The sequence below is a fragment of the Ciconia boyciana genome, chromosome 7 (genome assembly GCF_034638445.1).
Source record: "Ciconia boyciana chromosome 7, ASM3463844v1, whole genome shotgun sequence".
NCBI classification, from domain to species: Eukaryota; Metazoa; Chordata; class Aves; order Ciconiiformes; family Ciconiidae; genus Ciconia; species Ciconia boyciana.
The window spans coordinates 62,435,863-62,450,178 of NC_132940.1; the positions used below are offsets into that span (position 1 = coordinate 62,435,863).

The 14,316-nt window shown below is 41.4% G+C and overlaps 1 protein-coding gene across 9 annotated transcripts in view; it reads left to right on the top strand.

The window, feature by feature from the left end:
• MECOM (MDS1 and EVI1 complex locus) overlaps window positions 1-13,843 on the top strand; it is a 348,581-nt gene extending 334,738 nt beyond the window's left edge. For all 9 annotated transcript variants that reach the window (XM_072867603.1, XM_072867604.1, XM_072867605.1 and 6 more), the window contains 7 exons: window positions 2,764-2,930; window positions 4,282-4,359; window positions 6,089-6,258; window positions 7,355-7,499; window positions 10,248-10,484; window positions 11,044-11,230; window positions 12,179-13,843. In XM_072867603.1, the coding sequence (XP_072723704.1) occupies window positions 2,764-2,930; window positions 4,282-4,359; window positions 6,089-6,258; window positions 7,355-7,499; window positions 10,248-10,484; window positions 11,044-11,230; window positions 12,179-12,313 (1,119 nt within the window). In that variant the 3' untranslated portion in view covers window positions 12,314-13,843. The remainder of the gene's footprint in view (window positions 1-2,763; window positions 2,931-4,281; window positions 4,360-6,088; window positions 6,259-7,354; window positions 7,500-10,247; window positions 10,485-11,043; window positions 11,231-12,178) is intronic.
• Window positions 13,844-14,316: the final 473 nt, after the last annotated feature.

The window sequence follows — 14,316 nt, forward strand, 5'->3', positions numbered from 1 at the left end:
TTATGGGCTGTAACAAGCCCGTGCTGCCCGAGTGCCCATCTCGCGATAAGGAATTGCATCCTCAAGGCCCCAAGCACCAGCACGCTCCAGGACTTCTTAAGAAAATGCCCTGATTTTGGTTCCTGTGAGCCCTGTCTCCAGCAGATAGTAACTGCTGGAATTATCCTGATAGCAGTGGAGTGCCACCGACTCCTATCAGCAAAGGCTTGGGGCCGAGCACTTCCCATTGTTGCTGGTGCATTTCTTGAAAAACATAAATCATACCAGGTGACTACATGGATCAGTCTTTAAACAAACAAACAAAAAAAGGCAACAAACACAATAGTCATTCCTATGGTGAGAAACATATTTTTGGAAAGCGAGTAATACTTTAAAATAATTGGAAGTGCTCGTGTTTCCTCTGAATGAGGGATTTAAGATTAGATGCTGATTTCATACCTATTTTGGGACTGATGTAATCCTGGAGGCAGTGTGGGAGGTAGCGCTGGTCTGCATCGCCGTACATTAGAGAAGAATCGGTCTCAATTTCTCCTCTGCAAAATCCTGGAAATAAGAACTAAAAAAAATAAGCATGACTAAGCCATTTTAAATGTAAAGGGGAAAATAGTTGCTTTAATATATTACCGTAGGGGACCATGTACATGAGAAATGGCGATCCAAAAATGATTTAAAACCACTGGATAATGAAACCGACTTGAATATTAAATATACATAAATAAAACATTTATTATACTTCTCAATGCCCTTATTATTCTTCACCATAAATATGTGCTATCGTAACCCGTGCACTGTCTTGTCACTGCTAATCAGCCCGAAGGCCAAAGGTCATTTTTCATTCAAACCATTTATTTTCCGCAATTGCAAAATAGAAGAATGAATTCTTGCGAGGAACAATTAGAAAGAATTAAAGGCAGTGGAAAGACTATTGTAAAAGCTTTAAGAATCAATTCCGACTAAAGAAAAAGATGAAGTCGTATATAAAGAAATATATGGTAATGTTGAGTTGTATGGGTTGATAATGACATCTCTGTGCCGAGATAGAATTACCTCCTCTCGCAGCAGCATCATCATTACATATCTCACGCCTGTGATCAGTACATGTCAAAATCCTTCATATTGACAAATGTGCTGTCCACTTGCATCTGTGGAGAATGTTTTAGCAGCTGAGTGATTATGAATCAAACCCCAGAGCTTACAGCCTCTACTGCCTTGCAATGCTTTCACATTTGTTGCCTGACAAGTAAATGTATCTTGACTTCCCTCTGAGATTCTTTTTTTTTCTTTTTTTTTTTTCCACCACGTTTGATGAAAGACATTTGGCAAATTGGCAGTGGTACCCTGTACATTGCAATTTGTCCTCAGCATTAGGAATCTGAACATGAAATGAGAGGGCAGGCTACAGGCTAAAGGAAAAAAAAAACAAACAACCCAAAGCCAGAGCTAACCAGCACGTGAATAGTCATTCCGGGAGACAAACGTGCAAGTCTGCCCATTAAAACAAAATTTTTAAAAACCATCAAATGTGCAATTCTTCCCATTAAAATACAATTCTAAAATCCCAACAATTGGAGCAGTCTCTTACGGATTTTGAAGAATGGGCTGGAAAGGTGTGCTCAGCTGAGGAGCGTTCAGCATCTTGTCTTTCGTATGATTTCCTCCTTCATTACAAGCCAAGGTATTGCACAGGGCTCATGCTGTGTTTTTTATGCTCTGTAGGTGAGATCTGGGGTTTCTTTCTTTTTCATTTGTTTGCGGTGTTATGAAGAGGCAGATGGTTACTGCCTCTTACTCTCACCTGTCAGTAGGCTCAGCAGCAGTCTTGAACTCTCCCAGCGACAATGTTTGAGGTTTTGGAGCAGTTTTTCATGGTCAGTTCCAGACACCTTAAAGGAAACCATTCTCCAGAAATTATTTAATGCCCACTCCCTGAAAATTAAAGCCCTTTAAGACAGCTAACCAAGAGCAGAGGCATCTCAAAGTGCATAGGGTTTACAAGCAACTAAAGGTAGAGCAGGAATATTAAGAGGTTGTAGAAAAACAGGATAGGCATCTAACAGGTAATGTAAACATGTAGCACCAAACCCACCAAAGTGCGAGAAGACTGGACTGAATGGTTGGATGTGGCTGGGACGTTGACGGAGCCTCTCTGGATCTGGCTTGTTGCAGCCCTTGGTTGAGCTAGAGTGTTCATAAGGTGTCTTCTGCAATATTTGTCCTCTGCAAGTCCTTTAAAAAAAAAAAAATAAACCAAACCAAACCTAACCTATAGGACTTCAGTTATTGTTGGGATCTCTCTTTTTTCTGTTGATTTGGTCAAAAATGGCCAGTGGTTTCAGTAGGCGGGATGCACAGACTCATAGGCACACACCCACAGAGCATGACTGCATAAACTGGAATTTTATAGAAGCTGAGGCTTAAAAATAAGAAGAAATGAACACTGGCTAATTTAGATTTTGTATGGAAGCAGCTTTCCATTATAGCAATCAGGACAGAAGTTCTGCTGTGTGCTGGCCTTGCAGAGAAACAGCACCCTGCTGTAGCAGTTACGGGTGTTACTCCAAGGGGGACAACATCGTGGCCACCACCTTGCCTAACGTGCCCCATAATTTTTGTGACTGCAACTTGACATTTGCGCCTTTTTTTTTTTTCCCCTTTTTTATTTTCCCTTGGCAGTGTATGTCATTTGTATTTCGGGTTTCCAGTGAGGGCAGAAAGCCGAAGCAGAATTCACCGTGACGGGTTCTGTGCTATCTTCTGTTGCAGATGTCAGCTATAGAAAACATGGCTGAAAAGCTGGAGAGCTTTAGTGCCCTGAAACCGGAGGCCAACGAGCTGATCCAGTCGGTGCCGTCCATGTTCAACTTCCGTGCACCGCCGAGCGCCCTGCCTGAGACCCTGCTGCGGAAGGGCAAGGAGCGCTACACCTGCAGGTAGCCCCAAAACTGCCCCGCGTTGCCCTCCTGGGCTCCCAAAATCCCCCCTGCTTGTACAGTTTCCAGCGAAACATGGAAAGCATTTAGCTTCGGGGTTCTTATTTATTAAATTACTGGTCTTATGAAACAAAGAGTTTGCCCTGTATCATACTGGTTTGATAAATGAGGTGGAAACTATTATATAAACAATTCTTTTTTCCAAATTTTCTCATCACTTTCATATGCACAAGTGTGCTTTCATTATTGATTTTTTTGATCATAAACTACAGACGTGTTTTTTCTCAGGCTTCTGGTTTTAATATCCAAAGGGATCAGTGATAAAATACATGACTTATTAGGACTTATGTGTACAGACTTAAAAAAAAAAAAAATACAATGAAGATAGTCATTGTACGTGCAACCAAAATGAATGGGAGCTTTGTCGAGGAGAGTAGAATTAGCTGTGTGGGTATTTTGAAGGCTTATACATCACGTTGTGAAAAAATAAATGGGATGTTAAAAGTGAAGGGATGCAATCTTCAGAGTCGTCACGTGGAGCAACCACCACCCTCATTCTCTTAAGAGAGGGCTGTGTGTGCTCTGTCCCCATGCAAAAATGGGCTGAATGTCATTAATAGGACTGGGCCAATTATAAACTGAGTATTAATATGTTACTTAAATGAGGGGGGAGGCCTCACGATATTATTATTTTTTTTGCCATTATTGTTCCTGTGACATACTATCGAGTTAGGAGAATGGTTTTTAAATTGCATTATTTAGGTCTCTATATCATCCCCAGAACGCGCAGGCGTTTGACACTGGCATATCGGTTTATCTGATCTTTTTGAAAACATGTCACCTTCTTTCAAGACATGTTGTTATAGAAACATACCTTGATGGATTAGGTCTTTGAGTCTTGTCTGCTCTGATCCTATTCAATGCACAGAATGATGTCACATTTGCTGACACGTAGAATTGGTTGAAAGGTTTGAAATTTGCGTACATGGAGGCAGAAATCCAAGGCTTTAATAACAGATTCTCTTGATTCCAAATCTGAATGTGACACATAATCACCTAGTGAGCTTAGAAATTTTGGATGATCTTTAAAACTGTTATATTTTCATATATCCCTGCTTACGCACAAGAAAAGCTGGTCGGTGCCAGCAATTCCAGTCCCATTCTTGTGCGTGTGTGTGTCTCTCAATCACTTACATTTGCTGAATGATTTTATTGAAATGTTGTTACACCAAAGCAATACCAATAGTACCATCTATTAATAATTCAATTTGGGCTATGCGTCCGGGGCAGCTCAAATTGGGACGAAGTCATTGAAGGTTGCCTTGTCTTATCAAACCTTTTCTTATCACAGATACTGTGGCAAGATTTTCCCGAGATCTGCAAACCTAACACGTCACCTGAGGACGCACACTGGAGAGCAGCCCTATAGGTACCGTGACCCCTTACCCGTGTCTGTGGTGCGGTCAAGTGAATAAAGCAAGGGAATGAGTGCTCAACAGCCTTGCCCGGCCAGCTCCAGCGCTGGCTCCTTAGCATTGATGACCCACCATTGCGTTTGGGTCTCAAACAGGGCTTTTTGCATTCGATGCTGATATTCAGCGTTGGAGCTGCGGAGATGGGGGAAGGTTTCGGTCCTAGTTAGTGAAATTCTTTTGGCTCAGGCAGCCGCCCAGGCACCATCCGCAAGTCCTTCCTTTGCCTCGCAGGATAGCTGGCACTTCCGAACTAGCACGGTTGAAGTGATTTTCAATAGGTCATGGCCATATTTTCCCTTGAAAAATTTTTTTTTTTTTGGTAAGAGCTCTGTGGTGTTATTTGCAGCCTAAAGTTGGGTGTTTCATCAATCATCTGATTTCTGAAAGGTCCCGGTTGCAGAGGCGTTACTGTATTTATTTGTTTCCTGCCTAATCTGGATCCTTTCTGAGGTCTGCTTAACCAAAACCCATGTGGGTGTACTCTCTTGTTGATAAGAATATGTATGTGATATTGTATCCAGGACAGTCACATGCAGAAATGTGTATAGAAGCTTCACCTTATTGAAAATGAAAGACTAATTTAAATCAACTGGAAAGAAGCCAGTCCATGTTCCAGTAAAACAAATGCACCAATTTCTGCATTTTATGAGCTGTAAAGAGCAGAGTAAGCTCATTGTTTGTGAGGAAACAATATGTTTTTTACCTCCAGTCTCTTTGGGAAATGAGATTCACATCTAATTTTATTGAAGGAAGGTCTTGATGCGTGTTATACCCGTCCACTACATAAAAGCCAAGAGCAATTAGTAGCATAATGGACGATTTCAGCACTAAAAAAAATTTGACATCATTGACAAGCGTAAGAGAAGCACGGGAGAAGTAAAAGATTGAAAAACTGAAGTGGTGAAGACTGTTGGCTAGTTGCCAGCCAGAGAATTTGGAATAGTTATAGTATGACTTAGTAATGGCTTAAAGAGCAATACAGTAAAGGCTTTAGGGACTCCAAATCGCTACAGAGTATGAAAATTGATGCCTCTGGTACCAGAGTGATAGACTAAACTACTCACATTGGCACAGTATTAAAGGTTGGGATTGTTTATTGCTGGTTTTTGCAAGATAACCAAATTTCCTCTGGGATTAGCAATCGAGCAAGCTAATTCCTCAAGAAAAGATTTAATCACGCGGTATAATTTAGACTAGGAAAAGAAATAGCCCTTTTTACCTTATTTGAGCATTAGAAGAGATCTGTTTCATGTTTTTTCCAAAAGTGTTTAATTGTATTGTATTGGCAGCACATGAAACAATAGAGTTATTGCTCTACTGTTTTCAAACTTCCCAACTTCCCATGCAACAGTTTTAAAAACATGGGAATCAATTACCCTAGCTAATTTGATGCCATTAACTCTGAAATATTATGCTTATTCCTAAAGGCAGTATTTAAAATATAAAGCCTAATGTGAATTAAAGCTAAAAAACCCACTGTAGAAGTGACGTCTCCATTCCAAGAGCACAGCTCTCTGGTTATTCAGCCAAAACTTGTCTTTATCTCAGGGAGGGTTTTGCCTCAATAGGGACCAAGGAAAACAATATACAAAGCCCGGAAGGTGCTTCGTGTCTCTTAGGACAAATCTTACATTTCCAGCTACTAACAAACCCTTTTCTACTCACCTGTTTTTGGTTTTTTAGATGCAAATACTGTGACAGGTCCTTTAGCATATCTTCTAACCTGCAGAGACATGTCCGTAACATCCACAATAAAGAGAAGCCATTCAAGTGTCACTTGTGTGACAGGTGTTTTGGTCAACAAACCAATCTTGACAGACATCTAAAAAAGCACGAGAACGGAAACATGTCTGGTATGTATGCCTTTTCCCTCCCCAGCGTGCCCTACGTACTGCCAGCGTTTATATACAGGGACCTCACGTTCACTTTCAGTACTATCGAGCGTCAGTAGGCACATGTTCCTCTGCGCCGTCTGCTCCGATGAGTGGGTTTTTGGAAAATATGTAAGTGCCTAAGCTCTGCTGACATTTAAAGTGCTTTGAAAATCCCAGCATAAACTCTACCCTTGTATAACTTAATACCACTGAATGATGTCTTTTCTTTTGGTTTTAATTAAGCCAACCATAGCATTTTGAGAACAGACTGGGAAAATTGGTTTAATCCCATCTCCGCAATCACTTGGCTCTCAATAGGAGTCCTAGATTTAGAGTCTCAGGGGGCACTCTAAGAGATTTTCTTGGCACCCTCTAAAATATTCCCACTGTCAGGAGCTGAAAAGCGCTAGCTATTATGGAGGTAATGGTGCCTCCCAAACCCCAAAGCAAATTGGTCACCGCACAGCAGCAGCAAAGGCAGCGGCAGGTAGTGGATATCATTTAGGTATCTGCAGGGTTTCAGAAAAACCCAGTCTGCAGTCTTTTCAGTCGATGTTTTGCTCCACTGGAAATAACCAGGTACCTGCAGTGAATGCAGAGCTGTCTTCTCCCCAATACAGAGAGAAAGACGTCTGTCACTGGTCTCTCAGTGCTAATGAACCTGGGTGATTATGTCAATGGCTGCTCCATCTTTTAAGCAAATCTGCATAATTAGAAGCTAAAATGAAGTTCCTTTTGCTCCGTTCAGCCATTGGTCTAACACAGTTATTGACTGACAGTCTTGGAGTCGCAAGGGAACAGGAGGGAGATGTTGAAATAGATACTTGGCAAAAGCAATTATCAACCATGGAAATGGCACCCAGCATGCAAGCAGTCATTGTGGCTGGAAACCACCTTCGCCCATGGATAATAACACTTCCCTTCTAATTACCGGTCTTACAGCTGATAGATCACTATGACCAACTTTTCTGGGTCTCATCCATTTTAACCATCGCTTCAATTTCAATTTGATTTAAATGGTTAAATATCGAAAATGTAAAGGAGCAAAACCAGAAGTTCTCTATTTTGCTTTAAGGTACTGCAACATCTTCACCTCACTCAGAACTGGAAAGCACAGGGGCAATCCTAGATGACAAGGAAGACTCTTACTTCACAGAAATTAGGAATTTTATTGGAAACAGCAACCACAACAATCAATCCCCCCGAAACTCAGAGGAGAGGTAAGTTACGACTGATCCGCCTTCAAAAGGTGCCAGTCTTCCTTTTCCAGATTAAACCTGATTTTTCACTTTTGATGAGTTATTTTAGCAATCTGGTTGCTTCAGTGTTCACCTTGGTGTCTTATGGAAAGAAATGTGTTGATTCCCTCCCCATCGTGCTTGAGCATATTCCCAGTGGCAGATGCTGGACAGAAGGTTCATCTATGAGCACGTTTCTCCCTGTATCAGGAGCTCTCAGTTTCAAATTCCCATCGTTGATTTAAGCCTGTTGAAAAAGTCCCTCATGTTACATTCATGGCAGAACAGGCGAATTCTACATCCTGTGCCTAAATACCGAGAGCCTTATGATTTAAATGCAGTTTAAATGTATAGTTAATAAAGTAGACTAAGCGAAATTCTCGGATCAAATGAAAGATTCTAACTGAAAGTCCTTTCCCGTAAGTAACTCAATCCCCAAAAAGATGCTGACTAGCAAAAAGTCCGTGAGGCCGTGGGTAGGCGTTGGTAGTCCACAGTGCTCTAGCATATGAGAGGCTTTTTCCTACTGAGATTTATTAAGTATATGAGTTTTTCAGTTCTTCTGAACTAACAGAAGAGAGGCCACTTCTAAATATTTTCAGCTAATAAAAATACAGCTAAGCAGAAAAGGCTGTAGCATGGATACACACGTCAGCTATACATATTTCTTTGAGATTGGTTTTGCATTATGCATTATTTGTGCTTTTGAATTGGCATTACGTTATCAGCATCAGAAATTTCTTACTGTTGGTGACAAACTTCACTGTTTTCTCAATTTCCAGATGCCTTTGTGAAGGGATGAAAATGGTGGACATAACACAATTTCCATGAAAGTATTGGATTAAGTGATTACATGCATATTCAAATTTCATTCCATCTTGATTGGCAATGAGGGCTTGGGATTTTTTCTTTGCACATCTGGTCTCAACATGTCCTCCGACAGGAAGTCAGCAAAGTGAAAAGGTTGCTGGGTTGTGCAGTGTTTCCTTTCTAAATTTGGCACTTTAGACTGCTCTTGATGGATATTTTATCCCTGGCAAATTGCTGCATTTGAAAGCATAATTAGAGAATCTGTTTTCTTAATCACATGGCTTTTGTTACTTTGGTTGTAGTCCATCTCCCTTTCATTTCTAGCAGCCTCAATTGAGCATAACAAGCAAGTTGGCAGCCCAAACTGTGCTCAACAACTTCTTATTTCTGCCTATTTAAATAAAAGATGATAAAGAGATATTGCTCTGATTATCTTAGAGGGGGGGAAGCTGCTTCAGCTCTCCCGACTCTGCACAGCCTCAGACTTTTTGATACTGTGATATAAACAGACCATTCCCTAGGCTTTTTTTAATGCAATGCTAAACTCGTCACCATCAGCTGGAATTTGCTCAGAAAATAGATGAAACGATTATGTTTAGGAAAATGATGCTATTGTGGTATAAGAAACTAGCTTTCACTTGTGTACGCTCCATAAGAAAGTACATCTCTTACAACAGCAAGGCAAATGCTAAATACCAAATACGCTGCTAGGGCTCATCCTTATCTCCCTCAAACTTTTGGTATATTCCATATTGTCCCACACAGTTTGAAGCACACGGAGTCTAAAGCAAACTGCGGGCGGACAATAAAGTTTCCATTTTTATAACTGTATTCCTGGAAGAGTAAGGACCTTTTGCACAATGAGAACAATAGATGAATCAAGGCCTCCGTGCTACATAACGCAGCGGAGCAGATACGCTGGTAGCGTCAGTTCATGTGGCTCCACCGAGTTCAGCCCTTCTACACCTCTAGTACCTCTGGCCGTGCATTTGTCAACGCGGCGGCGGTGCCAAATTTCTTTAGCTCTCATTTAATGCGGCGGACGCAATGCAGCTGCGGATGCTCAGAATCCTGCAGGGTTGAGGCTGTTAGCAACCGAGTCCCTACTTCAGCGTGGATATTATGTCCTTGATAAAATCCCGTAGGAAGTAGTTAAGAGAAGTCATTGTCTGAAAGCAAAAGAGAACGTAATAACAGTGGGTAGACCAAATGGTTTTCCATGTGTGTATTGCTATAATTACTCATTTAATAAGAATAAATGCACTTAAAATGCTATATGACCTTTCTTTTCATTACTTCTTACCCTTCAAATCAGTCAATAACGTAGTTCAGCGTGGAGGCAGTATTGCAGAGCACTCTTCAGGTCTTCAGCTGAAGTCCCTTAGGTTCCCATGTATGTAATCCATACGTTCAGTGAAGTAGTATGGCTTCCAAATGGGTGGTAGTGTGCAAAATTAATTATGCATGTAATTTTGACTTTAAAACTCTGAACGCAGTATTGGATGTCATTTTTGAAAATGCCGGATCTGATTTTCAGAGTTTCTTGGCCCCTACAGCTTCTGTCAAAAGTCAATGAGTTGTTTTGCCCAGACTACATATGTGATTGGAAACATGAGATGAAATAATGCGTGAGAAAATTTGGAATGGATGTCTGAACATACCTCCACTTGAACAGTAGTTTTAGGCTCCCAGGATAACAGGAAAATCCCATGCTGATGGCACTGCAACATCCCACTGATTTTTGAGTGGAATTTTCTCTAATACTGCCTAAACGTCTGAAGCTAAACAAGATACAAAATACAGAAATGACTTTATTCTGCTGGGACGGATCCTTTTCAGATCTGCTTCCATCAATCCACTGCTGAGGAGCTTTCATAACTGATTTGTGATTATTGCTTGGGTTTGTTTTGGTCCTTTCAGAATGAATGGCAGCCACTTTAAGGATGAAAAAGCCATGGTAGCCAGCCAGAATTCGGATTTGCTGGATGACGAAGAGGCAGAAGATGAAGTCATGATGGACGAAGAGGATGAAGAGAGCGAAATTGCAGGGAAGGCAGTTAAAGAGCCTGTTACGAGTGACATGCATGAGGGGACTCCGGAGGAGGAATACGAGGAAACGAGTACTTTGGACGTGAACTGCAAAGCTTCCCCTGGCAGGTTGGTTCCTCCCGAGTATTGGTGTGCCCGATACGTGAAATAAAAACAATTAAACCATACAAGGGTGCCAGCACCAAACTGTGTGCTGTGGGAACCAGTCTGAAGTAGCCAGCTTCCCAGTTACGATAGCAACGTGCGTCTGTGTTTGGGTCAATACCAGCCCTGTTTTCAGTCTCTTCATGCAGTCCGTAGCCCTTTAGAGGAAAAAATAACTGTGCTTGGGGAACTATTGTCGGGTTCTGGGTGAGACAGGAAATGTTCATGGGAGAGGCGTTATCTGCTCCATAAACCAACCTGGATCTCCCGTAATGGTCTTGTGAAAGGCTGTGGAGATACCAGGAGAGAAACGACCTCTCCCTCCCCTGCTCCCACTACCCACCCTCTCCTCTTTAGGAAAGAAAGAGGAATTTCTTTTATTTCAGGATCACGGTTTCACGGGACAAGGTGGTTTATGAATGTAAAAAAGGGGGAAATTGCTCAGATGTGTAAATCTGGGAGGACGAGGGAACGCAGAGAGGATGGTTTAATTGACATTAAAAACTTTGTGGTGCTTTTGTAGGTATAAAGAGGAGGAGTATAATAAGACTGGACTTTCAGCTTTGGACCACATAAGGCACTTCACAGATAGCCTCAAAATGAGGAAAATGGAAGAAAATCAATATAGTGAAGCTGAATTGGCAGCTTTCAATACTTCCCAGCTGCCAGAGGACCTAAAACAACCGTTGTACAGGAAATCCAAATCCCAGGTAAAAGCTTAACTCAGTTAAAATGTTATTGTCGCCAAATACCCGAAGGATTAAACTGTTAGCGTGTGGCAGGCAAGGTCGTTCCAGCTTCGTCAGACAGGGCTGTGCTCCACATCCGCAAACCTCAGCCTGCCCCGACCTCCCCTGCACTCCCACCGCACCAGGGAGACATGGCGGGATGCTCTGGTCCCTGATAACGGAGAATTTGCTTACTTTTTTGCTATTTTTATTCCCGTCTGCCACACGCAGAAATGCCAGGGTAAGAAATAGTCCCACTCTGCTTTCGTACCGCCGGCGTGGTCCCAGCGATGCCATGGCGTTTAGCTGCAGCCTCGCAGGGACGTGACCCAGTCATCTGGCTGGCTCGGCTTTTTGGTGTTTTGTTTTTAAAGCCTATTGAATGTTACCTCCTCTAGGTCCACGGCATGTTTTAAAAACAGCAATAACTGGCCTGACATCTTAGTGCTATTTCTTGATTTTTTTTTTAAACATTAATTAAAATGGGTCTTTTTAGCCCCTTCAAAAGATTCCCGTTTTAAAAATTGCAGAATATGCCTGTAGAAAAGGTCAGCAAAGGAGACTGTGGTATTTGGTGAAATACAGGACCAGCCAAGGGATAATGTGACTCCTGAGGCTCTTGAAAAGAGCCTCTTCTGCCAAGAATCTGAAGGCAAAGGAAACTCTGGGACCTTGTCTACTATCAAAGGTTTCTCAGAGCTTCATGAAGTCAGATGAAAGCAGAAATTATTATTACTATTAGTGAGTCAAAGGTGTCAGTGAAAAGGTTGACAGTGGTTTTACCTAACGCGCTTTGATATTTTTTAAATAAGTTGAGGATAGCGGTCGTAGCCTAAATGATGCCCTAACCGCGTAGGGGTGGCACGGGTCCAAGCTCAGATCCGCGCCGCGGGATCGTGACCTCTTTGTCCTTCTTCTTTCCCCGTCCAGGCGTATGCGATGATGCTCTCTCTCTCCGACAAGGACTCCCTTCATTCCGCATCCCACAGTTCTCCCAATATGTGGCACAGTATGGCGAGAGCCGCTGCAGAATCCAGCGCCATTCAATCCATCAGTCACGTATGACGTTGTGAAGGCTTACCAAGAATGGGACCAAGTCCAAACCAGTAGCATGGCTCTTTCATATATGACTATTTAAAAGACTGCTGAGCAGAATGCCTTATAAATCTGCAGGGTCACTCATTTAAAGTCCGGTGACCTTAAACTGAATAATTTTAAAAAGAAAGAAACTATTTATTCTCAATATTTTGTTTTGCACAGCAAAGGCAGCTGCTGACTTCTGGAGGATCAATGCGACTTAAAAAAATAAAAGTTTCAGTGGATTATGTAAACCGGGGCCGGGAAAAAGTGTCTTCCAGTTCACCCGGCTTTGAGGGGCAGGGGCAAAAGGGTTAAGACTGCATTGATACACACATGGGCACTCCTTTAAAGTAGGAACTGAATTGATTTTCTTTTTGTATAAGATAGTTTGACACAGGATTGGGAACAGTTGCTTTTATGTACAAATCTCTTCATTAAAGCTTTATGCATTTTAGCCCTTCAAAGAAAGAAAATAGTTCTATCAAATGCACACTATCCATCGTAAATGTAGAAAGAAGTAACAGGGAATATTTTGCTCTCTCCGTAATTCTTTTGCCTTCTCAACTGCATTGTTAAAAAAAAAGGAAAAACAAGGAAAAGAAAAAGAAAGAAAGAAAAAAGAACTCTGAGAAACAATACAGAAGAGGCTTGTGTATATTGTAAACTATGAATGTTCACTACTCCAAGAAGCTAAATCATCCAGATAATTCTGTGAAAGCACCGCATTCATCGACAGCACCACTAGTTCAAATCATTGTAAGGAGATTTTGATTTTCGACAATCATGTCACTATTTTGTTGTGTTGTTTCCTTTCCCCCCTACCCTCTAATTTCTTCTTTGTGTTGTGTGTACCATGTATTTATTTGTTGGCAAACGATTGTTTGTTGATTAAAATAGCACTGTTCCTGTAACAAACAGCACTGCTCCAGTCCCCCACTGCGTTACGATGTAAGGCACCCATGTACTTCAAAAAAAAGTGAGGTGAACTGATCTGTGTATATGGGAGTGCAAAACAGTGTTTGAAATTTTCTTACATTCCTCTTTTCTTTTATTTTTGCCTTTTAATGAACTAAATAACTAATAGATGCGACTTAGTTTTTTTTTTTTTGTAATACAGTAAATTGATTCAATTGTATAAACAGTTATAATTTCTTCATGAAAGCATGATTCTTCTGATTAAAAAACTGTACCCAATATTTTATGCTGGTTGTCTGCGAGCTTGTGTGATGTTATGTTCATGTTAATCCTATTTGTAAGATGAAGTGTTCCAAATTTATGTTTTAAAAAAATAAATAAATAATGGAAGGTATTCAGTTATTTTTTGGGGGTTTTTTTGGCCTTTAGTGAGGGACCAGATTTATTTTTCCTTTTGTTTATAATCTCATTTTGAAATAATCGGCAAGTTGAGGTACTTTCTTTAAATGCTTTGTACAATGTAACTGTTACGCATTTCAGTACATTACTATGAGAGGATCAACTTAAGAAAAAAAAAAAATAAAGGACTACAAAACTGAAGGGATCTTTTTCCTTATTGTCTTGGTTTTGTCTGGGTCAGGGCAAAAGTGCCATATTTCGTCTGCAGTCTGGGGAGCAAAGACCGTGTCTGTGGGGTCATCAGGATAAGGGTAACCAGAGGATGGGGCACTGCGAAGCGTCTTTGGACTCGGTCATGCAATTTAGGGCGCGATCCAGAGTCTCTCGAGACTTTTGGAGGGTTTTGGATCAGTCCTTTAAGCTTCAAAACACTGCCTTGGAAAAGAGAAATACGTCACTCATTTTACAGGAGGGGCTGGTGCAAGGTCACCGTCGAACACTGGTGATGCACCCACCGGCTGCTCCCGGGGACAACGTGAGCGGCTTGGCTGGCTAACAGCAGAACACTGACTCGCCGGAATGATGAAAATCCGTAGTTGAGAAGCTAAATGGGCCACCGACTGCATGAAATGAGTCTTTAGGGTCTAAAAGGGAAAAAAAAAATATAGTTTGAG